Here is a 26,597-nt window from a genome sequence, read left to right as displayed (position 1 = left end):
TGTCTGACCGCTGTCTTCATGTCTCTCTGTGTGTCTCTCTGTTATGTCCATGCCTATTACATGCTACAATCCAGCCCTTCTTATTACTGAAACAGGCAAGATTGCTCACTCAGATATGACTTTTCTGCTCTGCTGGTTTCCTCATTGGAACTTTTAATACACAAAAGCAGAGAGAAAAACTGACATTGTGCAACTAAAGACTGTTAAATACTACTGTAGCGAATATCGATCAATCGATTAAAATATTTAATCGCAATTAATCGCATGATTGTCCATAGTTAATCGCGATTAATCGCAAATTGCATGGGGGATGTAAGGTCACGGTGCTAAATCTTCTAAAGAGATGCCTTGCTGCTATGTGCTTCATGTAAAGGTCAGTGATCCTCCTGTAACCTTTCATTAGAAGGGAGTGCCATGTGCAGTAAATTAAGGCTGTGGTTTCAAATAAGACTGGTATTATAAATCTTATGTATTCGCTATACCCAAAAAATAATGCTCCTTTATGTGCTGTGTAATGTGTAACTAAAACACATATCTGATGGCTTAAACTGCAATTAATGTGTCTGGAAAAAGCGCCGTATGAGGTCACAGCCGTGATGATGATGATAAGGACCCACCTCTTTGGCGCTCTTGATCTTCTCCAAGAAAGTACCCAGCTCCCTGGTTTCTGTGTACAGAGCCCGACACACTGCCTGGTAGTGACTGGGGGTGTCTGATAGACTGGGTAGATGAGCCGTGCACAGCTACAAGGGAGACAGTGAAGCATAGAGGAAGAGAGACTTTCAGTACCCAGTTCACACGGCTGCACTGATTATAAACATGACACAGAAAATTCACAAAGTGCAATGTATTTTCAAGGGAAGCACCCTCTGGTAGCCATGATTGGGGTCCTCTATGCTTTGTTAATACTATCTGCGAATAGCTTTCTTAAAGTATGATGACAACTTGCATGCTGACTTGTTAACTAACAATGCTAAAAAAAAATACTATTGGTCAAATGAGGCAACTCCTCTCCAGCAACAACATGGATTGCCTGGAAGAAGGAATAAACCAAAAGGGACTAGGGCTGCAATTAACAACTATTTTCATTATCAATCAATCTGCCAACTATTTTCTCGATAAATCGATTAATTGCTCTGTCTATAAAATGTCAGAAAAACCATTGTTGATTATCAAAATTGTTGCTGATTAATTTTTGATCAACTAATTTATTAATTGACTAATTGTTGTTGTTGTTACAATCATCTTGTAGTGTACTGTTTAGCTGTAAAATGAGAAAGTTTGTCATCCGGCAGCCATGTTGAGATCAGTTGAGGAAATACCAAGCACCGCCCACCAGCTGGAGCAAACTTTCTCATTTTACAGCTAAACAGTACACCACAAGATGTTTCTGAAAACATTTTAGGCGAGAAATAGACATTACAGTAACAGAATATTGATACATATTTGATCAGCGCTGCCTAGTTTGACCATTTGATCAGAATTTGCGATTGAATGAACAGCCAATAGGAACGCTCTCTCTCTGAAATGACCTGTGATTTGTCAAAGTCTCCCGTCACGGGTTAGATTTTTTAAAGCCTGAAAACAGAGCCATGAGGAGGAGCAGAAGTCTAGTTATCTCTCAGAACACTTGAATTACAAAATGCTGAAAGGTTATTATGGTATTTTTGCCCAATGATGCCAAACATATTCTGCCTACTGCAGCTTTAAATAAAGGATCTGAATTCTCCTTCCACCACTGTTTGCTAAAGGATCTCAGGGACGCTACATAAAAACTAAATACCCAAAAAAAACTGACATTTGTAAACAACTGTTATTGACTGCTGAGCACAATTGACAAGACAACTATGCCTGAGGTCAGCCATGCTGCTGCTCGCACACACAGACCAACAGTGATGAGAGAATACACCCTTGTGTCTCTCTCAGAGGAACAGACGGTACCCTGGGCCAATGCTTGGCATGCTGTTGGCGTCCATTTGTCCAGACTGCATCACAGTAAGAGAAAATGACACTAAACACAGAAAATACCAGACAACCGTCTCTCCGTAAGAACTTATCCTGCCCACATCCTATCACCAGTGTGTGAATAACACAAATAATGCTGTATCTAGGATAAACGGTTATGCTATTGTTGTTAAAAACGGTTAATAGTGTATTCTATGTCAGCTAGGGCTAGTACAGTAGGACAAAAGGGTAAACTGAGGGAGCACAGAGAGTGAATGGTCTGAGGGTGAAAAACACTGAGACAACAATAGGAACCGACAGCTAGCTAGCCATCGGGCCAGCCACGCTGCTCAGATACCTTGGAAAGCAGTGTTGGTGTGTGGGGTTTTATATTTGTGTGTGTGTGACTGGGTATGTAGTCATTATGTAAACAGTGTGAGGCCATGTGAGGCCTGACACAGTGACTCTGTGCTCCATTGGACAACAGAGAGGCATGACTCCCAGCAGGGCTGAGGCTGGCAGCCAGACGGCACTGTGGTTCAGAGCCTTTTTTAACATTTCCATCTTCTCACACACAACTTTTCCTGAACAGTTGCCCTCGTTGATATCATCTGACTGTTCCTGGAATCCACCAGTGGATTATGTTTAGTCAAGAACTGTATTTCCATTTTGTAGTTACTTAATTATTCTTCTCCACCACATTGCAGAGGGCATTATACTACTTCTTACTGCAATAGATTTAATAGCTATATTTACTGGTTTCAAGTTACGAGATGAGATTACAATATATGAGGTATTGTTATATAATAATAACGACCCAACAGTAGATAAAGTAGCTAAATTAACTCCACCTCAACCAGCTAAAAGCAATTAAATGCTTACAAGTTGACATGTTACTAATAATAATCCAATAATATAAATTATATAATAATATACCACTCTGAAAGGAGCAATTCTGCATGATGTGTATTTCTCATGGATGTATGAAGAGAAGTGGATACAGCGTTGGAGGCCGGCTCACGTTCGCATGAAGCCAAAATGGCTTGACTTCTGAGTGATAAAGTACCCGGATCATCCATTGGGCCGATAGAGCAGGCGAAGTAGCGTTTCCTTTAACTCCGCCTCCCAGCCATCGCTCCAGCCTCGGTCTGGGGCTCATTCACATGAACGGAGGAAGGGAAATAACTCTGGATTCAGCTATAACTTTTAGGACCTAATGGTTTAAATGTGGGCTATTCAAGTGTCTCTTTCCCAATGTAAGTATATGGGAAAAAGTATTTTTGGGCCCAATGCCATCACACGACTGACAGGAAGTTTGCTTCAACGCCCGGTGCTCTTCCTGGGGGCTTGTACATCTCCCGCAATAGCAACAATGGTTTGTTTGCAATAAGTCAAAATGACTGGCTGGTTAGATTAAGCACCACCAATGGCTTAACAAACACAGACGAGACAGCCACAGTCACTTACTCAGCTGCTGTACGTACCTCGAAGATATCTCTGTAGCCGTGGACACTGGAGATGTTGTCCGGGTCATCCTCTGCCTCATCCTCTTCCTCTGTCGCCTCATAGCCTTCGTCGGGGCAGGCGTCCCTCTCAGCCTCGGCCATGTTGGTCATGAGGTCGATGAGCTGCTCCAGAGGAGGGCTGAGCTCCCTCTCCTCGTTCTCCTTCAGCCCGTAATCCAGAGCCTTGTAGATCATGATGCCAAGAGACTCAATCACCTGAGGGAGACAAAAAGCAACTTCACATGATCTCCGCACTCATTCTTGTACACACTGTGCCATTTTTTTTTTTCAGATTTACACTCATTTCTGCGTCACCTTTATCTGTAATGTTTACAAGTTGACAACCATCCCCATGCTTGCATGGTCTTTTATCTATGAACATTATGTTACTTCCAACAATGTTAATAACTTACAATGCAAATAGGCTGCACATATTGTAAGTAAAAACCCAGCTAAATAACTGGTGTCCGATGATAAAAAAACGTGTTTTGTTACGTACATTGTTCTGTTGTTCATCTGCCACATCATCAAAACAAATATGGATTTGTTGCGTCTATTGTTATGCAATATGATCCTCTTTTGTGTGCCAAGACTGAGCTGAACAGCTGTAATATAGTGACCTCCTGACTCAGCCTTTGAATAGAGAGCTCCCTCCCGCCATTCATACATGCACGCAAACACACACGCTCACTGGCGCTTGAGAGGCTGACGCTGGGAGCAGATTACTGATAGTAGATCTTGTGATTAACTGACGCATGAAGGAAAACCTCATCACATCACACGTCTCCTCATCTAGATACAGTCAGTCTGAAGGAATTCACTATCTGAGATTCATCATAGACTTTGAGGACGTCAGGACTTGAACGATACTCCACCCAACTTTTTTAGCATTAAATATTCAAGCTTGTAGGCGTCAGAGATGTGTCACTGTTAACAAGCAATTTCTGATTCTTCTAGCCCTGTTAACGCAATAATACATACAATAATGCAGACTGAGCCGAGCTGTTGAAAATTGCTTTATGAAACCATGCTATTGTTTTTACATCCAGGACAAAGGAGTCAGCTGAGCAACAGCATTTTATTTTATCATATACAGTATATATGGACAAACCTAAAGCATATATGGACTGCTGGTGGTGTCTCTCACATTAGCTTATTGTAAGAAGTCTGAGGTTTCCCACTGCATTTGAACACACACCAACACACCAATTCTTATTATTTTTACTAAATCCTTTTAACTGTATTACAACACAACAATAATATAGCTTTGACAAAATAGGATCACACTCTGGGAGGTGGAAACAATGCATTCTGTTTTTTGGATAAAATGCCTGCCAATAAGGTAAAAGATATAAGATTTGTAGAAAGATCCCCAAAATGTTAAAACAAATAGTATCTATTCCAGTGGTTGCTGCTTGTAGGTTAGATGCTATGCTCAGTTATAGCGCTCAATCTGCCCTGGAATTGGAGAGTCATGGTGGATAAAGGCAGTAATGCCAAAGCCAAGACAAAAGACAAGAGTAGGAAATCACACAGGGGATTATTCTGCAGCCCTGAGCACTGAGAAAGGACTGAGAGGGAGCGAGACAGCATATAAAACACTGAGAGAAAAGGAACTGAGAGAGAGGGGGAATGGGGGGGAGAAAGACAAGGATCAGAGACAGAAATGCATCAAGAGACAGGAAAAAAAGAAGAAGTGAGATGATGGGAGTCATTGAATGGATCGGAGAGGTCAAGGAGGGCGGAGAAAGGTGAGACATCAGAGTATATGTGTGTGTGCAGACATGAAGCTCAAGAGCAGATCAATAGACATTCGTGGAGGGAGGAGGAGTTAATGAGAGATCTGTCCTCCTCTCCCCCATCAGTGTGTAAGAGCTGGGTTTCCTCAGGGGGGAACGGCTGAATGCCACCTCTTTGTCTAAGCTCCACCCGGATCCACGCTCAATGAGATATGACACCATGCAGGCACACACACATACAAAAACACACACCAAAGGCAAAAAACGCTGCACATGCAAACATAACCCCAGGCTACAACTGAGAAATCCTCTTCAGTTATTGTAGGAAATGTGACAGACATGGAATGATGTGCCCTGCCCAGCAGCTAATGGTTTCATGTGTTCAGTATGTGGATTTTCAGGCTCCCGTTTCTTATCTAAAAAATAATTCAGTGAAAGGCTGTAACAGTATCTGATCTGCAAAAGGAGGATGAAATAAATGAAAAGCTGCAGCAGATGGGTTTGACAATTATGTCACTTTACATTTTTTCACTTACAGATGAAAGTTAATTTTATCTGGCAGGAGAAGCGGCCACAAATTAAACTTTCAAGAGATCAAAGGCATAAAGAGGCCAAGGGGTGCCACATTTTGAAATATATTATTGAATATTTAAGAAATAATATTTCTGTATGCCAGGGAGGGAACTTAAAACTGACAGGAAATGGCATGCAGATACTCCAATAGAGAGGTGAAGTCCCGCCCCTTCCGGTGGACCCCATGGGACCTTATTTCAGAAACAATATGTACGGTAGTCAGCGGCGAGAGACAAATATTTTTGTTGATACCGTTTGAATTGCACCATGAAACACACATGTGATGTTTGTCAATTTAAAACATAATTTTGCAAGTCAAGAAAGTCGCAGTTTGTCGTAATATCATTCCTACTGATCGCATACTGATTGCAGGAAATAAGAACTTTCCCCGTAACTGTGAAGGCGGCCTAAAGCAAACATGTCTCCAGTACACTTAGAAATCTCCCTGACTGGTTCCCAGGCTTCCAGGCGACCGAGCAGAATGATAGGATGGAATGGAGGAAGTGATGGAGAGAAGAAAGAAAGAAGAAAGAAAAGAGAGAAAAAAAAGTAGGGAGAGGATGAAGATGTCATTGTCAACCAAAGGAGATTTGCCGGTGCTGCAAAGTGCAGCAGCGGCCATCATCACAGGCAAGAACAACATCAAACAGCTTGGCTTGAATTTCAGAATTCCTGTCACGTATAGGCAAGCTGGCCAAAGGGCCAAAATAAAAACCATTGTGACGCACAGGGAAATTTTTTTCCATTTTTTTCCCCAAAACAATGGATACATTGTGCCATGATGGTACTCTCATATATGTAGGTCTAATTTTCCTTAGTTATCCACCTGCTGGCTTTTTTAAGTTCAATTTCAATACCCTAAAAATCATCTCATGTAATGAAAGCAAACTGCACGGTTCATTCATATTTGCCAATGGGGCCAGTCTATGACAGGAATGGGACTAATCATTTTCCTTGTCGGTTAATCGATACAATGACATCGCCTACATCATGTCTGTACAGTAAATATGAAGCTGGACCTAGCAGCCAGTTAGCTTAGCTTAGTACAAAACGGGAAACAGCTCGCCTGGCTCCGTCCAAAGGTAGCCAGATTTGTCTTCCAACGCCTCTAAAGCTCACCAATAAATTCGAAATTCAGAGCTTATCTATTGACTGAGAACCTTCACAAACAGCACATCTATTGCTTCCACACAGCTAACACGGGATAAGAGAGAGTTGACAAACAAATCGATGGCGGACGATTTGGTGTCAAAGCGAAAAGCAAAAGCGCCCATTTGGCAATACTTCGGACTTAAACCCAATGCGGTCACAGCGCCTCTAGGTGGAAACATGCGGCCCAGCAGCGAAAACTGGACCGAAGAGGCCAGACACACAGTCATCCGACGGTAAAGATCAAAGTAAGCGCTCTACATATATTGAGCGCCGTCTTTTCTTGTAAAATGTCCGGTATAATCGCTAACATCGGTGTTGTCACAAGTTTATTAACCATTGGGAAACTGCAATAATGGAAATGGTCGGGATGAAAAACAAGCAACAAAAACAAGCTAAACACTGTCCGACTGAGGAAGGTCAAGGAGGATCACATGTAACAAAAAGGCTGGTAGTCTGTGGATCTGGCAATGGGATGCTATGGTCTATTATGCATTTTTATTGGACTCAGACAGACACCAGCTGTTCGAGACTGTGAATCTCATTAGTTTTAGTTATGTAGCCTTGTGTGATTCTCACAGACCAAACACCAGAGCCAATTGTGCTAATTAAATGCTAACTGAAATCTATTAGATCTGCTCTCTCGTATGCAACCACTGTTAGCCAACCAGCAGAGAATTACCAGAATCAGCACCCACTGATCAGAATTAAAGGATTGTAGAAACAATGTGGGGATTTAAAACATTTATATTTACTTAGCGGGTTCACAGGAATAAGGTCATGGCAGTGAGAGTAACCAGTAAGTGAGCTAAGTGGAATTTTACTTAAAAAGAAGAAACTGCATAAATGAATTACCTCTCTATTGATCAATGTCCTTTTTAAGCTTTTATAACGAAACATTCAGTATTATTTATTGCACCTTTAGGACAGGAATCTAGGCATCTGGTGCCATTTCATTTGAATCCTGGATTTCTAAATGTGTCACTAAGGAGCAAATTAGTCTCTCATAGTCTCTTCCTCATACAGATCCACACAACCCGCATAAACTCTAGCGCCATAAACTCAGACATACTATAACCACAAGTCAAAATGAGAAAATTGCACCCATCGAGCTTCACCTACATCTTCAACCAAATACTGTATAACCAATTACGTCCATGTTTTTCAATAAGGATAAAAAGCAGATTCTGATGGGACACATAAGGAAGAACACTTTCTCATCCTTCAATAACTTCTTAGAAGTTAGCTTCACATTGGCCACCAGTAAGTCTGTGGTGCACAAAATGTATGTACTGTATATTGTATAAATAAGTCAGCCATGCTAAACGCTCTGTGAGGATGTACCAATATTTTGGCTTTGAGCTAAATGCTAACATCAGCATTCTAGTGTGTTAGCATGTCAACATTTGCTAATTAGTACTAAACAGAAGGCACAGCAGAGGCTGATGGGAAAGACAGTAGTTTTGCAGGTATTTAGTCATAAACCACAGTATTGGAAAAAGTTAAATTTAGAGCTGTCAATCGATTAAAATAGTAATAATTAATCACGATTTGTATCAAATTAATCACACATTTTTGAATCTGTTCAAAATGTACCTTAAAGGTCACATATTATGCTCATTTCCAGGTTCATAGATGTATTTTAATGTTGCATTAGAACATGTTTACATGCTGCAATGTTCAAAAAACCCTTTATTCTTCTCATACTGCAGCCTGAGTCTGCCTGCCTCAGAGCCTAATTCAGCCTCTGTCTGAAAACCACTGATTCACAGCCTGTCTCCTCCCACTCTGCTCTGATTGGTCAGCGTTTTCTGTCAATCAAACTTCCTCAACAACAACAGCGTCACTATCTCCCCCTCCCTCCCGGAGAAGCTCTGGAGAGAGAGACGAGTGGAGAGATAGCAGCTAGAATAGAGCTTATAAACCACTTTAAAGTTTATAAACCAGAAACTTCACCCAGCGCACGTTACCGGAGGAATCTGATCAGAAATCGTCGACACATGATGAACATCTGCGGTCCAGATTCCAGGTTTTCCTGACGGTTTCTCTCAGGTAAATAATACTATTTATAGCTCTGTTAGTTAACTCAGTGTTTACCTCATGCATCAACTCTGTAAACCGTAAACATACACTCTGTTTTACGTCTGTCTTTACAGATCCATCTGTGAGAAATGACCGACAGAATCATCCCAGAGGAGAGCAGATAGCTGTGGGCAGATGGCTCTGTTTACATGGAGATACAAAGCTAACCCGGTAGCATGTAGCTAACCCGTTAGCATGTAGCTACATGCTAACGGGTTAGCTACATGCTACCGCTATGACACGGTGTGTAAACACAGCGACCATCAGGGTGGAAAATAGAAGATGTGAAACAGTAGTCAGTTCATTATTTCTGCTAAAAGATAAATGTATGGAAGATCAGAGTAATGGTATATTATTTACAGTAGTAGCTGTCTCTGTGTTACCATGACTACAGACCACCGGAGCTTAGCTTACCATAGTTTACCAGAGCTGAAGACTTTCTCCTGTACCATGTTAACATAACTAACTAACAGGTGAGATGATTACAAATGCTGTGAATAATTAATATTGTCATCTGTCAACTCAAATAAAGTTTGACTGTGAAACAGAAATGTGTTGTGTTGCTTACAAGTCACTATTTACTACCTGTAATCTGCTACATGCATGACATCAAATATATATAATATATAAATATCATCTGTTTAAACAGTGTAATTACATAAAGCCTTTGTGAAAGAACATGTTATATTTAGATGATGGGAGTACATGAAGCCTGTTCTGCTGGTTCTTGCAGACTTTGCTCAAGTTAGGTTGAGGAGGAGAGACAGTGACGCGCTGTGGGGCGGGGTCAGCTACTGAAGGTTCTCTCTGGTTCGACCAGGAAACCCTTACATGGCTTGCATTTCTCTAATGACGTCAGAAGAGAAGGAAAAAAAGCGATTTTTTTTTCTGCACCCATTTCCGGACAAACGGAGGAGGAGAAAAAGAGAGAGGATGGTCTTTTATGATACTATGGTGGCCTGTAGACACACTGGGGACAGATATTGATGTTTAAAAGACATGGAAAAGTGCATTTTGCATAATAGGTGACCTTTAAAGAGAGATTTGTGAAGTATTTAATACTCTTATCAACATGGGAGTGGACAAATATACTGCTTTATGCAAATGTATGTATATATTTATTATTGGAAATCAATTAACAACACAAAACAATGACAGATATTGTCCAGAAACCCTCACAGGTACTGCATTTAGCATAAAAAATATGCTCAAATCATAACATGGCAAACTGCAGCCCAACAGGCAACAACAGCTGTCAGTGTGTCAGTGTGCTGACTTGACTATGACTTAACCCAAACTGCATGTGATTATCATAAAGTGGGGATGTCTGTAAAGGGTAGACTCGTGGGTACCCATAGAACCCATTTTAATTCACATATCTTAAGGTCAGAGGTCAAGAGACCCCTTTGCCAGTTTTTCCAAAATTTAGCATAAATTTGGAGCGTTATTTAGCCTCCTTCTTGAGCTAGTATGACATTGTTTGTACCAATGGATTCCCTATGTTTTCTAGTTTCATATGATGTCAGTATCTTCACTCTTGCTTTGAGCCCGCTACACCTTAAAAATTGCAAGTTAATGTGTTAAAGAAATTCGTGGCGTTAAAACGAATTTGCATTAACTTGTTATTATCGCGTTAACTTTGACAGCCCTAGTAAAATTGTCTCGATGATGGCGCTAAGGGGAAAATAGGGGATAACCATAATGACTACAAGTCATTCTGTGGGGGGACATGAATATCTGCATTTAATGGCAATCCATTTTGCAAATTTTACCTCGGGAAATATATGGCCTTTTAATTCTCTAAAACTAAGAAACATGTTATGTTGTAAAACAATAGTAAAAAACAATCTGTCCACTTAATAATTGATGGCATTAATGTTAAGTGTGGGTTACTTTCTCTCACGTACAAACAACCACTGATGATATTCCTTTCTCAGATTCTTACCCCTGACTATACCGCTGTGAGTGTGACCTCTGACTGTCATATGACTGAGCATGGTTGCTTTGCTTTGTCTGGTATGTTGAACCCACATAACTACAGAACAGAGAGAAAACTTGAACCAAAGCACAAACATTTTCCACCTTTGCTGTGTTTTTTCTTCTCTTTTTTCCTTTACACCTCCTTCTTTTGCCATTTGTCGTTTTTCATGAAAACACAAATCATATAGGAAGCAATGCATAAAAGCAACTGCCAAACACTTTTAAAACTCCTGACTGAATTTTCTGTTTACATTAAACACTGAAAGTGACATTAAACTCTTAATCCCTTCCTAGACTTCAAAGCTCAGACGTTAAAAGAGAGCATGGAGCGTGCACAGTTAAACTTTGACAGAGGAGGATGTGATGAAGCATAATCACGGGACCGGGAGGGTCTAGCTAGCTAGCATGGCAACAGGGGTCACCAATAAATTCCTTGCAAAGGATAGCATATGAAAAGGTGGAAATGTGTAGCTAAAGAGTAGAATTGTCCCATTTGAGTGATATAATACAAAATTGCTGGCAAATATCATCCATTTCCAGTGAACTTAGCAATTGCGATTACTGAACATAGAGCCTTGCCAGGAGCTTGGTTCACTGGCTCTGAAGACAACAGCATCATCTGACATTCACAGCCGCATCATTTGCTAGAACTCACGCTGTTTGAAACCATGTGCAGATAATGTGTGTCAGCTACGACTACACATGTGTTCCTGTTCATCCAGCTTTGGGCTAATTCCACACTGTATGATAGCAGAATGCCTCTACCGCAGGATTTAACGCTGTCAAGCATCAAGCAGATCCAACAACTTGCCAGTAAAGTCTGTAACACACTGTATTGTAAAAAACTCATTTCTAGTGCAAAGCTGCTTAGCAGAGATTTGTCTATACAGTTTCACATTCTCTGCTGCTACAGTGAACTCTGTGTGTGTGTGTGTGTGTGTGTGTGTGTGTGTGTGTGTGTGTGTGTGTGTGTGTGTGTGTGTGTGTGTGTGTGTGTGTGTGTGTGTGTGTGTGTGCTTGAGTTATTCGCCGTCCATCTGTTATCACAGCCCTATTTCGCAGCAATCCCCCCTCCAGAGCCCCCTGAAAACTACTGCACATGGTCTCTAATGAACTGGCAGAGATCCTCAGTCAGTGTGTGCAACATCACAGATACAAAACCATTTATTAGCTTTGAATTCATCAAACACTCTGACAGCATCCGCTGACACAGAAGAGATCCCTGCAGGCTAAAATTATTCCATCTACAACATCCAGCAAAATATTTCTAAAATGTGACAGCAGAGAAGCTAATCCCTTCATACTGTAAGACCTATTTCCACAAGCTATTATCACAACAATTAACAGCAGTTGATGATAGTACAGGGAGAGAGTGTGGGGGAGGGACAATCTTACACAGCCATTTAATTAGGTTCTGAAACTGCTCCCAGAACTGTCATCAAACAGGAGGCCTTGCTGGGTGACATTTCCTACCAGTCAATCAGAGAAGCCAGCTGGGTCCTCTGGGGCTGGTGGAGAAAATGACTGGGTGAAGACACACGCTGAGAAGAGGCTGGGACACATGCCATTGTGTTTTGTTTTGTCGTAACAATTTGAAAATGTATAACTAGCAGCTAAAAAAAACTATTTAGAGCTTTACTGATTATACAGTATTGGGGTGTTGTAAAGCCATTATCTTGTACTGTGGCCCTTCTATATGCCCTGTGTTAAGAGAATAGTTATTCGCTTTCTTGCCGAGAGATAGATGAGAACATTAATACCACTCTGATGAAGTCGAGTATGAAGCTAGGCAGGAGGTTATTATCTTAACTTAGCAGAAAGACTGCCCTCCCCCCCCCCCCCCCCCCCAGTTGTCCCCTATGCTACTTCACCTGAGAGATGTATGAAAAGCAGGCTGGGTCACGGGCGGACATGGGTCTTTGGGTATGGGGTATAACACATGCGCAGTGTAACAGAAGCTGCGGTCGTGCGTTGCGATTGGCTCAATTTCGGCGAGTGCAGGCGAGATTTTACTGCGCATGTGTTATACCCCCGGAGATATGACGCGAGACCCAGCCTCCTTTCTATAGGCCTTGACCTGAGCCCGCCTCAGCTCCCACCCACGATCCACCATCTTGAACTTGGGAAAGAGCCAGGCTAGCTGTTTCTCCCTGTTTCCAGTCTTTATGCTATGCTAAGCTAAACGCCTCATTGCTCCAGCTCTATACTTACAGCGTAGCTACAGACATCAGCAAGAAAGTAATAAGTACATTTTACAAAATATGGAACCATTTCTTTAAGGTATGACTCTCTAGTCATTGGTTCATGACATCACCATGTTTGCAGCAGACGATGTTGCTGCATGCCAGAAACTCTCCATCAACAACTTGCATTGGAGACTGTGTGGTGTGTGTTTTGTTGTTCTGAAGTTGTTTTCTATGTAATGTTGAGTCTAAAGCTTGCAGTGAAAACCAATTGCCTATTATAAAGAAAATCATTTGAACCCGTTTTATTTATTAACGGTATTAGTTTAAGCAGCAGGGGACCCACAGCAGCTGCATTGCAGGCATGAGGATTAACAAATCACACACCCATGGCTTATGACAGTTTCAACCACAGCACTATCTGACACCGGTTGCACTTGAAATAATCCTGCAGAGTGCCACTCTAATATGCCATCTCTGTTGTTGTGGCTGGCTGCCCTCTTTTACTGTAACTAGCTAATGTAACCAACTGTGGAAGGTAAATATTTAAAAAGAAAAAAATGCTTTTATTGTGGTTAAGCCTGCCATTATCTCTCCCTGTACAACCATAGATTTCCCTTCATAAATATCTCGTTAATTGACTGACTGGTTCCTTTCCAGAAACGCTGGAGTTTCCCAGCCTGCACTCTGTGAGGTTCTTTGAGATAATCAACAAAAGACACTCCAAACAAGGTTTCAAAACTAGTTACACCCAAACTAATGCATTCATGTGACCAAAATACGAATCTTAAATATGAATATTTTATCTTTTTACCACCCAACCAACTGGTTTGCACATCAAAAACGTGAAGTAAACATTGCCAAAGAACAGAAAGCTAAATTAAATTTTAAAAAAAGTCCTGGTTATTACACAAGTAAATATGCTCACATGATATTGTTCATACTTCTGTAAGCCTGTGATGATGAAATACAATAAGTACAAAAGAACTACAGTGGAGTTACTCACCTCTGTTGTTGTGCAAGGGCTGTATTTACCTGCAGGGAAACAAGAAAGCAGTCTTGTGATAAGCAGCCTAAGCATAAAGCAGCTTACAGTATATACAGTACATGGTTACATAGGTAACACTCTTCCATTAAGGTGCAAAAATGTATGACTGACAGAGGTTAAGCGCATGCAATAATGTCAAAGTTCATGCATTACTTTTGATTCCATCTCCGAATATCATATAACTTGGCACTGGGCAGACATTTTTATTTATTCATTACTCTCTACAGCTGCTAAATCACAAATAGGGACTGCAGCTGAGCAGCTGAGATGACTAATTTCAGATAACATACATTTTTTTGTCTTCATCAAGATAAATCTGCCTCCACAAACCCCATGACAAGACCAACACCAACGCTTACTCCGCTTCATAATAGTGTCCGACTATCTGTAGCACTCAGCACCAAGTCTATTCATTCCTAACTGAAAACTTACATCTTTAAGAACTGTTCACAAATATATTGTTTCATTTCTAAAAAAGGACTGTGATTTAGCAAAAGTTACTCAAAGAGGAAGAAAATTAGCATTTGTTAGGGCCTATTTTCATCTGAGGATTAATACACATTTGGTGTGCCACTGAGTATTTCCACAAAGCAGGATGGATAATGTGGGATTGACTCAAAATAAAGTGTGTATGTTCATGGTGATGAACGAACATGTCACCCAGTGCAAAGGTGTGGCTCACTGATGCGTTCTGTTAATAGTTTTTGGAAAACAATAGATCAATTCATAGTTGGTTTTGGTTCATGAAATATAATGGACTATGTAAGAGCCAATTGTGCACATATTTATATTTGGTGAAATTGTTTATGTTGGTATGTCATACATTGGTTCTAGTTTGTACAACAGCTTTTGTATAGTTTAAATAACCACCATGTAGGATTATGATGTTTACCATTTTCTTGCTATAGTGCTAGATTACACATTTTATTCTTTACGACAGGATATAATGCCTTAAGGCAGTTGTTCAGTGCGCATGGTAAAAGGAGGCTTTTGGAAGATGCTGTGAAGCATGCGTAGGTGTGTATCACAACACGTTTTTGACCATGTTATACACCGTGTTATATAGCGCATTATAGCGTACAGTGAAAGTGTGATAACATTTAACGTATGGAACATCAAGTTGGTAGTGGACCGGGCAAGATGTAACTTTGATGGAAATCATCTGCCGTAACGTTGTAATTGCTTCTCAAATAAACCCTCGTTCAAGTTTTCCCTGCCTCCCGTGAATACATTGGGTCTTCACAAAAATGGATTGAAATTAAGTGGAACATGAGCCAGAACTGAGATACCTTGCAGACTAAGTGGTCTAGGAACTTGGAGCACGGTAAAACGGCCACTACAGACTAAGAATAATATAGAGCATCACTGTCTTATCCTTTAAAGGCTCGTGTCCCTAGAGCAGGTTTAAAGGAAAACCTGTTGTATTGTGGAATTTTAAATCTAGGGATTTCTATCATCTTTTGCTATAGTACAGTTTGCTCTGTGGTCTAGCACCATTGTAGCTTACTCATCAGTGATTACATATTCTCTTCCTCATTAAACAAATTTCAGCGTACGTGTTCTGCGCTCTCATTATGCAAACTAGACCAGTTTTAATAAAAGCTCTGTTTCATTTCTAATTACTTTAGTGGGTTGTGGCATGTGACCGATGATGACGAGACTTCTCCCAAGAAGCCATGTTGCATGAATGTACTCCCTTCAAAAAGAAGACCCACTTAAAAGGTCCTCCAGGCTACATCGTCCCAGCTTTCACTTCCAAGAAGAAACAGCCTGCTAACAGATGACTCTCTTAACAAATGGCTGTTTTGTATTGTCACACGCAGTAATGCAACATCGCAACAGCTGTGACATCATCTCATGACCTTAACTTGCATCAGCAGGTTTGAATACCACACTGCTGTATGTATGGTGAAGAAGAGCTAACTGCGTGATGTGTGTGTGTGTGTTTGTACTGCAAACAGGTTGAGCAGATTATCAAATGTGCTTCCTTAATAATACCACAACACTTGGGGAGGGGACCAGCATGAAACTAAACATATTCATCAAAGTGGCATGACACAAAAATATTTAGAGGTTTTTAAAAGTGTCCTGCTTTCATTATGTATTCAGATATAATACAAAGTGTCAAGTGCCCCAGATAAACTGCGGAATAAATGAATACTAGACGTGGTTTTGAGTGATAACAGGGTCTAAAACTAACCTTAACTGGATTTAACTTGAAGTCAATTTAGCAGATGAGAGCTTCAGAAGTCCTAAATCCGTAAAACTTTAGCCACAGCTTTATCTCATTATTTACATGACTGAGTTTGTCTGTCTGAGCTTGTGCATCAGGGAGAGAAGGCCTGTGCTGAACACCACAGATAAGTAGCAATTAGACCAGCAATTTACCCTGCAAAACCGAAACCATTTGTGTGGTTGCAGTGCCCTAATCAGAACACTTGCAAAACACTCCCAGAATTAGACTGAAGACTTGGACAGCAGTGATTCCCAACCAGAGGTACTTTTGAAGTAGTCATGGAGTTCATGGAAAGATTGTGAGGTTGAAATGAAGACTGTACACCGAGCATTATGTGCTGCAATTGAGAGTGTGTGATATCTTCATATTTCCATGAACTGTATTCCTATAATGAACAATTCCACAATTATTTGACTGAAAATAACGACAAACTCAGACATCCTATGTGTCGAACATCTCAGTTACAGTTTGGTTTAATTTACCGAGGTTCAGTGATATGGAACGCTCTGCCATCTCATATTTTAAAGTTGGCCCCAGAACAATTTAAGAAAGCCGTTAAAGGTTTTTTTTTTATCTCCCCAATGTTTTCCTTATGGATTATCTCTGTAAATTGCTTACTGATAATGAGTTTTAATTGATAATATAATAATGTGAATCTTAATTCTATTTCATCACTTTGTCTACTTGCATATATGGCATCTGCTAGTGTGTATAATCGTATCTTTTTTCTGCTTCTTCTCTCTCTCTTTACCATCCTTTTTAATATGTTATTCTCTTTTTACAATCGATTAAGGTATGCACTGGAGAGTGCCCTGATCAAGCCCCTCTGAGGGCTTTTTGCACCTCTCCATCACATTTGTTGTCATTTATGTAATATCAACTTGTACCTTTTTTATACGTGTAAACAATTAAAATCTAAAAAAATCTAGCTAAAAGTATTGAATAATCAATTTAAAATGTTAAAATGAATGGATACAAGTTTAAAATACAGTCTGTGTATATTTTGCACATTTGGTGACATAAGATGTGAAGGAAATGGTAAGATGTTCCTCTGTGAAATAGCAACATGATTATTGAAATAATATAAACGAAAACAAAACAAGACATCTACGTATAGCCAATAAATACAAATGCCCAAAAACATGCTTAAACTACAACAGTTCAATACATTCTTAATACATTTTGCATGATATGACATTACATGAAAAATCGCGGAATAAAAGCCTGGACTCCCCTCTCCAATGGTTGCTTCCATTCTCCTAAAAATAGCCCATTCATTCTCAGCATATAGACCAACAGGCCACAACCGGCATCATCCTCACAGCTGTGCCTCTCAGATCAGCTAATACAGGTTGATTGGACAAAGCGTGCATTTATTGAATCGAAGGCCAAAATGTTGACTGAGCAGCGTTCAGTATTGTGTGTTGTAGCTGAGTTAAGAGCACATCCCTCCGGCCCTCAGGTATAGTCCATTATGGACCGAGAGAGATAGATAGGCATTTAGTCAGTCTATCCTGCACTCTGCTCACTGTATCAGCAAATGTGATTAAAGCATACACTGATCATACCAGGTTTCGGTCTGACGAGACAGAATGTTTTGGTTTAAATGCATGTTATCTTTTCACAGGCACGCCCATCACATGGCATGAAGTGTCATCTGTTTTGTTTTGGTTTGGTTTGAATACTGGTTGATACCTTGTGTAAAAAGATCTGTAGTAAGAGGGATACTAGACAAATACCACAGAAACACTTTAACTCTCTCCCATATGAGACACAAATTACCATTAAGTACAATAAAGTCACTATAAACGCCCTGCATAGCCCCACAAACACAGTGTAATCCCCTAAAGGGATATTTCTAGACTATTGCAGTGATTTTTCATTTGGCAGGCAACCACGGTCTCCTCTCTATTTCTCGGATATTCTCAGCTTGGCAATAGAAGCGCTGTCATACCAGCAATGGCTGTAACTCCTCATTTTTATAGCACCTCATTAATTACAGCTGTAAAATCAATAGAGGCTCCCATGTCACATGTAGTTAGGAACAGCTGTATCGGGCCATAAAGATACAAGGCATGTGCAGGGGTGAACCATCACCTTTTCTATTTGCACACATCACATTACTGTGATCCCACACCTTGATCCGATAATGCACATTTAAGCTTGTTATAATCACATGCTTTAATCAGATGACGCTGGGATGAACACACTGATCTGATATGAAGTGGCAATAATAAGAGGTGGAACCACATGATGCACACACACACACACACACACACACACACATGCCTTCAGTGAGGAGGCAAAAGCAGTGAAAACACTTCAGTATGGTGAGCCATGAAAGTGAGGGGTCTCTTTGTTCATCACTGATCAGGTCATGTGTAATGGAGCCTTGTAAATCTGGCTGCTGCAGATTGAAGACTAAAAATAAAGCACCTGATTTAGGAAAAACATGTAGAAAGCCTCTACATGTGCAAATACCTACACATTTTATTTATAGTGACATTATTGCTCTGTGGTACCACTACATTACATTAGGTTTGTACACACAGTGATTTTGTAGGCTATGTTGCCCTCTTGTAGCTATACGATTTTTACATAAGGACAATCACAACACCTCAGCCCTATTATTTGAAATGCAAGTGATGGCTTGGCCTAGATCGGAGTGGCTTAAGGCGCACTCATTCTTACATAATAGGCTATTTTACCTTCACAGCCCTGGTGTTCCAGCCTCACAGACCCGTCTTTCTGTATCCTAACATCCCCCGGTCCGGATATCCTCATCGGAGCCACCGCTGATGGTGCTCCGGCGGCGGCGGCGGAGCTTCTGCTGCTCCGGTGTCCCTTCGCCAGCGTCCTGCAGCACTGGTAACACACCGCCCAAGCCTGCTCCTCATTGATGGGCTGGTTGTACAGCCTCAGTATGTCCTCCAAAGACAGACCCTCCACTGCCGCTTCCACCGTTGGATTCATCGTGTTGTGATGCTGCTGCTCATCCCGGTGAGTCGCTGCTGCTGCTGCTGCTGCTGCTGAGGAGGCTGCAGCAGCATCCGTCAGCCGTCCGTGGTCCCCGCATCGCTGCTCCGCCATCCTCTCATTATCTCAGTGCAGGAGGCCCGATAACGTGAACAGGTCCAGGCCGATGTGTGAGAGGGAACCTGGAGACATTGATGCTTCCCTCCTGCTCCCCGGGACAGCAGCCAAGCAGCTCACCGGGGGTTGTTGTTTCCCTGCCTAGCCGACCTACCGCGCCGACGCCTCGTTCAAGGTTTCGGTACCAGGCCAGCAGGACGGTGCGTGGGGTTTGTGTGGTTGTAGCCTTCACCGTGAGTGTGTCTCACATCACAACCAAGCCAGCCAGGCTCACTCTCTCATCACATGATCTCTCTCTCTCTCTCTCATACACGCACACACACACACACACACTGAATGTCTCTGCACCTATTGCTTTTGAGAGATGTACTGATTAACAAACTGGTCAGGCACTGATGCAAGATGATAATATTTTTTTTCAAACTCAGTGTAGTTAACTCATATACAGTTCGTTCAAGCATGTTTAATTGGAGTCAATAAGTTGGATCACTAACCAGAGAAATTCCAAGACTCCCATGGGGCCCAAAATCCTCAAATCCACTGTTCAACAATCATACATTTTATAAGGGAATTTGCACCACTAAAGTACAATATCAACTGAGGTGGTTTAGCCTATTAGTTTACATCACAAACTGATTGACACGTAAAATAAATTGGGGTCATGTACAGGGTCTAAAATTATTTTTTTTCCTCACGTGCCACTGTGGCAGGTCACTGAACATTTCTACTATCCACACAATTGTTTTGTCTGCCACTTCTGAAGTCTATGTAGAATGCTTTAGAATCGTAAACACTAGGGCTGTGTATTGGCAAGAATCTGGCGATAAGATACATATCACGATACAGGGGTTATGATGCAATATATTGCGATACTGTAAGTAAGGCGATATGTTGCGATTTTAAAAAAATCTAATTTTAGGAAAACTATCATAGTATAAATAACACTGATATATGCATAAAATCTGAGCATAAAAAAGTTAACTTTTTATGCAATCAGAAAAGTAGGATCTGCATTTGCATATCTTTGCAAATAAACTAAAGTATTTCCTGAGTTAATCTTTGCATGTAAACTATTAATTAGAATTCAATACAGGGTTTTTGAGGGTTAATACAGTATCACAATAAAACACAATATTGCAATACTCAATATTTCCGTCCACCCCTAGTAAACACTGAGTCAGTGGTAACAGACAGTAGAAATATGGATCATGTAACCTTAATCCCTGACTATTTTTAATTTAAGAATTGCTTTTTAAAACTAATATTTCTTAATATAAGGAAAACCTATCTGCCATGGTGGCAGGTGAACGTTTTACCTGCCACAGCCAACATTTACCCTGCAGGTGGCAGGTGCTAATTTCATTCCCTGGTCATGTATTATCCCAGCATAGGAGTGGGCCTCCTGGATGGTTCTCTGGGTGCACTGGGAACTAGAACTATACACTTTAATAGGCTACTTTAGTGGTTCCCAGCCCGTTTCTGCAGGCACCCCCCTTTTGTAGATAAAAAATATATCTTCAATGTAGTGCCCAGCATTGCACACGGATGGATTAAGAGGTTGCATAAGGTAATATTTCACCGGAAATAGTATGCAATTCACGTACTTTTGTTTCCATAATAAGGTTTCGGATCACATACTGTTTTAGCGAACTAAATAGCATGTTAGTGTGTAATTTCAAAGAGTCTGTTACTGCGTTGGCCTTCTTCGTCAGTTTCGTAAACAATAGCTGCATCTCATTTCACAATTTTTCGCCTCCTCGTCTCCTCGCTCCTCGCTCCTCCGGCTGTGACCCGGAAATCGATCTCAGCGCTCCATCTTGAAGGACGTCCCAATTCTTAAAATGCGCATCGAGGAGCGAGGATCGAGGATCGAGGAGGCTTGCTATAGGAGCCATGAGCGAGGATACACCAGTGCATCCTCCAGTGTCTCCTCCACGGATGTTTATTACTGACCGACACGCCCCCTTATTGGATATCAGTTATTGATTGGACGCTGCTGCCGATCAGACTGATCTGATACATGTCAACATCACCGAGTTTCATACCGGAGTGAAGACAGATCACAGATTAAAATATTTATATTTTAATTGTCTTGTGATTCACCGTCTAGTTAAAACCTGTGTTAACTGTATGTGTGAACAACAGACGGACCATGTTGATGGTGAAGTGTTCCAGCAGCAGAAGGACCTGCAGTATCTCTGCTTCACACACCGTCACTAAAGGAGTCTGACACTGAGAGGGGTTTATAACAGCTGACAACAAATAGGTCTCAAACAACTTTCTTCATTTATTAGAAAGAGTTTTCTTTTCATGATCTGTTATTTCCCCTCATTAACTTTTATTAAGAATCCAGTTAAAATCAGAGAGAGAAGGAGAGTCTGTCTTTTATACCTTTTACATAATTTATCCTCATTTCCATTCAGTCACATGAGGCTGATAATTCCTGAACGTGGGTTTGATATGAGTTACATTATTTAACTTTTCCCTGAAACATTCAGCCTAATACATAACTTCTACTGTCAGAATATCAATAAATACAGACGCTAATAATGAATAAATAATATAAAGATATTGTGCCAGTAGAGATGGTTCCTGGTCCTCTAAGCAGGACTCAGTCCACAGTAGAAAAACAGACTGCAGCTGTTATTCATGTGCAGGTGTTTGTTAAACAGGTAACAGGCTACAGAGAGAAACACTGCTGCTCTGCCACTGAGAATAACTGAGTGTCTTTATTAGTATTAGATCAGTTCAGACATAAACAGCTGTTACAGCAGACTGACAGCTGATCCAGCTGTGATCAGCTGCTGCTGTCATCAGAAACGGACGTCGCTTCACGTGACGCTTCAGAGGAAAGGACGTCTCATGTCTCTAAAAACATATTTACTCGTTTCCTCTCTCCTCGAGTCTTTTCCTCGCCTCCTCCGCTCGCATCTCCCGTGGGCGGGACTAAGACGCGAGGAGAGGAGTCGAGGAGAGGAGTCAAGCCGTATAAAAGAACAAATGGGAAAGACCCAATGACTGTTGTCTTTTAAGCGCTGCTGTTTTCAGCTCATGTACCTTCTCGGTTCGCTGACCAGCAAACAGCTTCAGATGGTGCAAAATGCAGCTGCTAGAGTTCTTACAAAAACAAAAAGAACTGATCACATCACTCCAACACTTAAGTCCCTGCACTGGCTCTCAGTAAGTCACAGAATTGACTTTAAAACACTGCTGCTTGTTTACAAAGCACTAAAGGGGGGAGATCCTAATTACCTCTCAGATATGGTTCAGCAGTACACACCTACTAGACCTCTAAGGTCACTGGAAAAACATCTATTAGTAATACCCACCGTCAGAAGGAAACATGGTGAGGCTGCTTTTAGCTGCTACGCTGCTCAACTGTGGAACAAACTTCCAGATGAGATCAAAGATAGTTCAGTAGCCACTTTCAAATCCAGACTCAAGACCAGACTGTTCTCAGACGCGTTTCTTAATTGATCAAATGCTGCACTTTACTGTCTTTGATTTTAATTTGTTTTCTCTTTTAACCTACACTTTTATATTATTTTATTTGTTTTTATCTTAAAGGTCTCATATTATGCTCATTTCCAGGTTCATAGATGTATTTTAATGTTGCACTAGAACATTTTTACATGCTGCAATGTTCAAAAAACCCTTTATTCTTCTCATACTGCAGCCTGAGTCTGCCTGCCTCAGAGCCTAATTCAGCCTCTGTCTGAAAACCCCTGATTCACAGCCTGTCTCCTCCCACTCTGCTCTGATTGGTCAGCGTTTTCTGTCAATCAAACGTCCTCAACAACACAGCGTCACACTCTCCCCCTCCCTCCCAGAGAAGCTCTGGAGAGAGAGGAGCTAGAATAAAGTTTATAAACCACTTTAAAGTTTATAAACCAGAAACTTCACCCAGCGCACGTGACCGGAGGAATCTGATCAGAAATCGGCGACAAATGATGAACATCTGCGGTCCAGACTCCAGGTTCTCCTGACGGTTTCTCTCAGGTAAATAATACTATTTATAGCTCTGTTAGTTAGCTCAGTGTTTACCTTCTGCATCAACTCTGTAAACCGTAAACATACACTCTGTTTTACGTTTGTCTTTACAGATCCATCTGTGAGAAATGACCGACAGAATCATCCCAGAGGAGAGCAGACAGCTGAGAGCAGATAGCTGTGGGCAGATAGCTGAGAGCAGACAGCTGAGAGCAGACAGCTGAGAGCAGATAGCTGTGAGCAGATGGGAGATACAGAGCTAACCCGTTAGCATGTAGCTACATGCTAACGGGTTAGCTACATGCTACCGCTATGACACGGTGTGTAAACACAGCGACCATCAGGGTGGAAAATAGAAGATGTGAAACAGTAGTCAGTTCATTATTTCTGCTAAAAGATAAATGTATGGAAGATCAGAGTAATGGTATATTATTTACAGTAGTAGCTGTCTCTGTGTTACCATGACTACAGACCACCGGAGCTTAGCTTACCATAGTTTACCAGAGCTGAAGACTTTCTCCTGTACCATGTTAACATAACTAACTAACAGGTGGGATGATTACAAATGCTGTGAATAATTAATATTGTCATCTGTCAACTCAAATAAAGTTTGACTGTGAAACAGAAATGTGTTGTGTTGCTTACAAGTCACTATTTACTACCTGTACTCTGCTACATGCATGACATCAAATATATATAATATATAAATATCATCTGTTTAAACAGTGTAATTACATAAAGCCTTTGTGAAAGAACATGTTATATTTAGATGATGGGAGTACATGAAGCCTGTTCTGCTGGTTCTTGCAGACTAACAGTAGGAGCTACTTTGCTCAAGTTCGGTTGAGGATGAGAGACAGTGACGCGCTGTGGGGCGGGGTCAGCTACTGAAGGTTCTGCTCTGGTTCGACCAGGAAACCCTTATATGGCTTGCATTTCTCTAATGACGTCAGAAGAGAAGGAAAAAAAGCAAAGTGATTTTCGACACCCATTTCCGGACAAACGGAGCAGGAGAAAAAGAGAGAGGATGGTCTTTTATGATACTATGGTGACTTGTAGACACACTAGGGACAGATATTGATGTTTAAAAGACATGGAAAAGTGCATTTTGCATAATAGGTGACCTTTAAGCACTTTGTGCTCTTTTATCTTGCTTTTATATATGTAAAGCACTTTGAATTGCCTTTGTGTATGAAATGTGTTATAGAAATAAACTTGCCTTGACGTTACCAACCGGAAGCTGTAGCCGTTGGTGACGTGCCGCTTGACGTTAGCTCCGAGAGTTAGCTAGCTACATATTTTACTGACTGACACGCTCGCACCGCAAATGAGACACACACATGTGTCATTCACATTCGTGAAAAAACTCGGTTACCCATTCCTCATGAAAATAGTATATTTTGGGTCTTTTATTGGCCTGGCTTTTTTCTGCGCTCGTTGTTAAATCTGTTGTCCAGGTTACTTAGCTAAGTCATGAGCTAAGTCTGCTAACAGCGTCACTGATGTAACCAAACTGAGAGCAGAGTAACTCGACAGTTGATTGGCCAATAATCACCGTGCGTCAGAAAGGGGGCGGGATATCCTTGAATTTGATTGGATAGAAATTTAAACAGGTTTACAAAATAACTGTCTTCAAATTTACGGTATGTAAATATTCTTTGAACCATTAGGAGACACTCAGAAACGGGAACTTTAAAAAAAAATTTTTTTACACGTTTTATGCATTCTCATTTTTATTTGTCCATTGTCCAATTTTTGGTGCAGCTTACTGGTACTGTTTTTTTAATGTATATTGAGCATCTTGGGCACAAACATTTCCATCTCTGAATTTATTGTTTTTTTCTTATTTATTTTTCTTGATTATGTGTTTTCACCTACTTTCTCTCTTTTATAAATGTTCAAATATCAAAGGCCCTACACAACGAACCGTGGTCCACCATCCACACAGGTGTTTTCACTTATTTGCCTGATTGGCCCTCTAATTAGGACCGAGTAGGCCTGCACTAAATGTGCTTGACTGGTATTGGTATGTTGAGATTATAGATCAGAGCTGCAGAGGTCTAATCAGGTTAACTGGAAACACCTGTGTGTGCAGAACCCTTTACAAAATCTATGTTTTCTTGTATGCATATTGTTAGTTTGTACCTCTTTTTTAATTACATATTATTTTCCATTTTATCTATTTACAATTCTATGATAATTGTTTCCTTCTTAAATACTTCATTCGTGTGATACATGCATCACATTTGACTGTTTTTTAAAATTATTTCTTGTATTCAACGTGTTCCTGTATAACATTTTTCTACATTATTCCCACATTTTTCTTTATTGTTCTATTTTTATTGCAAGTATTGGCATACTTTTACTTTACTTTTTAGAAGTATTAGACAAGTGTTACCCAGCTCTGCACTGATTGATCCAGATTGACTCTTAATCATGCAGATTACAAACACCTGAGAGATGGCTCTGTTCTCTGGTGTTTATTTGACAATGCTTCACTAGGATCTTTGTTAGATCAAAACATTGCTCTGTCAAATTAATTGTATTGAGAGTTATAATTGCAGTTTGCAGATCTTCTGTATGACTTTATGCCATTTTTTACAGGCATGGAACTTACATACAGTTCAGATGACACACATACTCTGAACTGTATGTGGTACTTCATACTTCTACTGCACTACATTTCAATGGGAATTTTTTTTTCCAGGTTTATTTAAAAGCTGTGGTTACTATCAGATTTTGATTTTACCAACCAAAAACAGAATATGTTTTGTAGAATATGGTGCTAGGTTGGAGATTAAACTTCCCATAGGCTATATGAAGCAGTTAAATGGAGCACTAACATGTTAATGAATCAATAATACAATAATAACACTGGCAGGGACACTTTGCATAATGAGTACTTGTACTTTTGATACTTTAAGTAAGGTTTTGTTACTGATATTATGCACCAAAGGGCTTCCAGCGTGTTCAAATATAAAGCAAGGACCTCATGTGTCTGTTTGGTGCCCTCTGCTGTTGGTATGGAGCTGTTCGTCCTCCATGTTGAAACTGAAGTATTTTTCTTGCAGCTAT

General features: G+C 40.7%; 1 protein-coding gene and 1 long non-coding RNA gene across 8 annotated transcripts in view; one reads left to right on the top strand and one right to left on the bottom strand.

Moving 5' to 3' along the window:
• The window catches only part of spire1b (spire-type actin nucleation factor 1b), a 47,253-nt gene extending 27,376 nt beyond the window's left edge, over nucleotides 1-19,877 (bottom strand). For 2 of the 7 annotated variants that reach the window (XM_074654597.1, XM_074654596.1), the window contains exons 1-4: nucleotides 19,148-19,877; nucleotides 14,162-14,190; nucleotides 3,429-3,665; nucleotides 618-743 (exon numbers count right to left, since the gene is read on the bottom strand). In XM_074654597.1, the coding sequence (XP_074510698.1) occupies nucleotides 618-743; nucleotides 3,429-3,665; nucleotides 14,162-14,190; nucleotides 19,148-19,529 (774 nt within the window). In that variant the 5' untranslated portion in view covers nucleotides 19,530-19,877. The remainder of the gene's footprint in view (nucleotides 1-617; nucleotides 744-3,428; nucleotides 3,666-14,161; nucleotides 14,191-19,147) is intronic. The other 5 variants (XM_074654600.1, XM_074654599.1, XM_074654598.1 and 2 more) reach the window with 4 other exon arrangements.
• A 3,219-nt stretch (nucleotides 19,878-23,096) lies between these two features.
• LOC141779674 (uncharacterized) lies at nucleotides 23,097-24,653 on the top strand. The gene is made up of 3 exons (XR_012596387.1): nucleotides 23,097-23,531; nucleotides 23,636-24,072; nucleotides 24,437-24,653. It is a non-coding gene; the product is annotated as an uncharacterized LOC141779674 (long non-coding RNA).
• The last annotated feature ends 1,944 nt before the right edge of the window (nucleotides 24,654-26,597 follow it).

The sequence above is a fragment of the Sebastes fasciatus genome, chromosome 12, assembly GCF_043250625.1.
Source record: "Sebastes fasciatus isolate fSebFas1 chromosome 12, fSebFas1.pri, whole genome shotgun sequence".
Lineage (NCBI taxonomy): Eukaryota > Metazoa > Chordata > Actinopteri > Perciformes > Sebastidae > Sebastes > Sebastes fasciatus.
The sequence above is the reverse complement of the archived record's forward strand: the minus strand, read 5'-3'. Positions and strand labels throughout refer to the sequence as shown.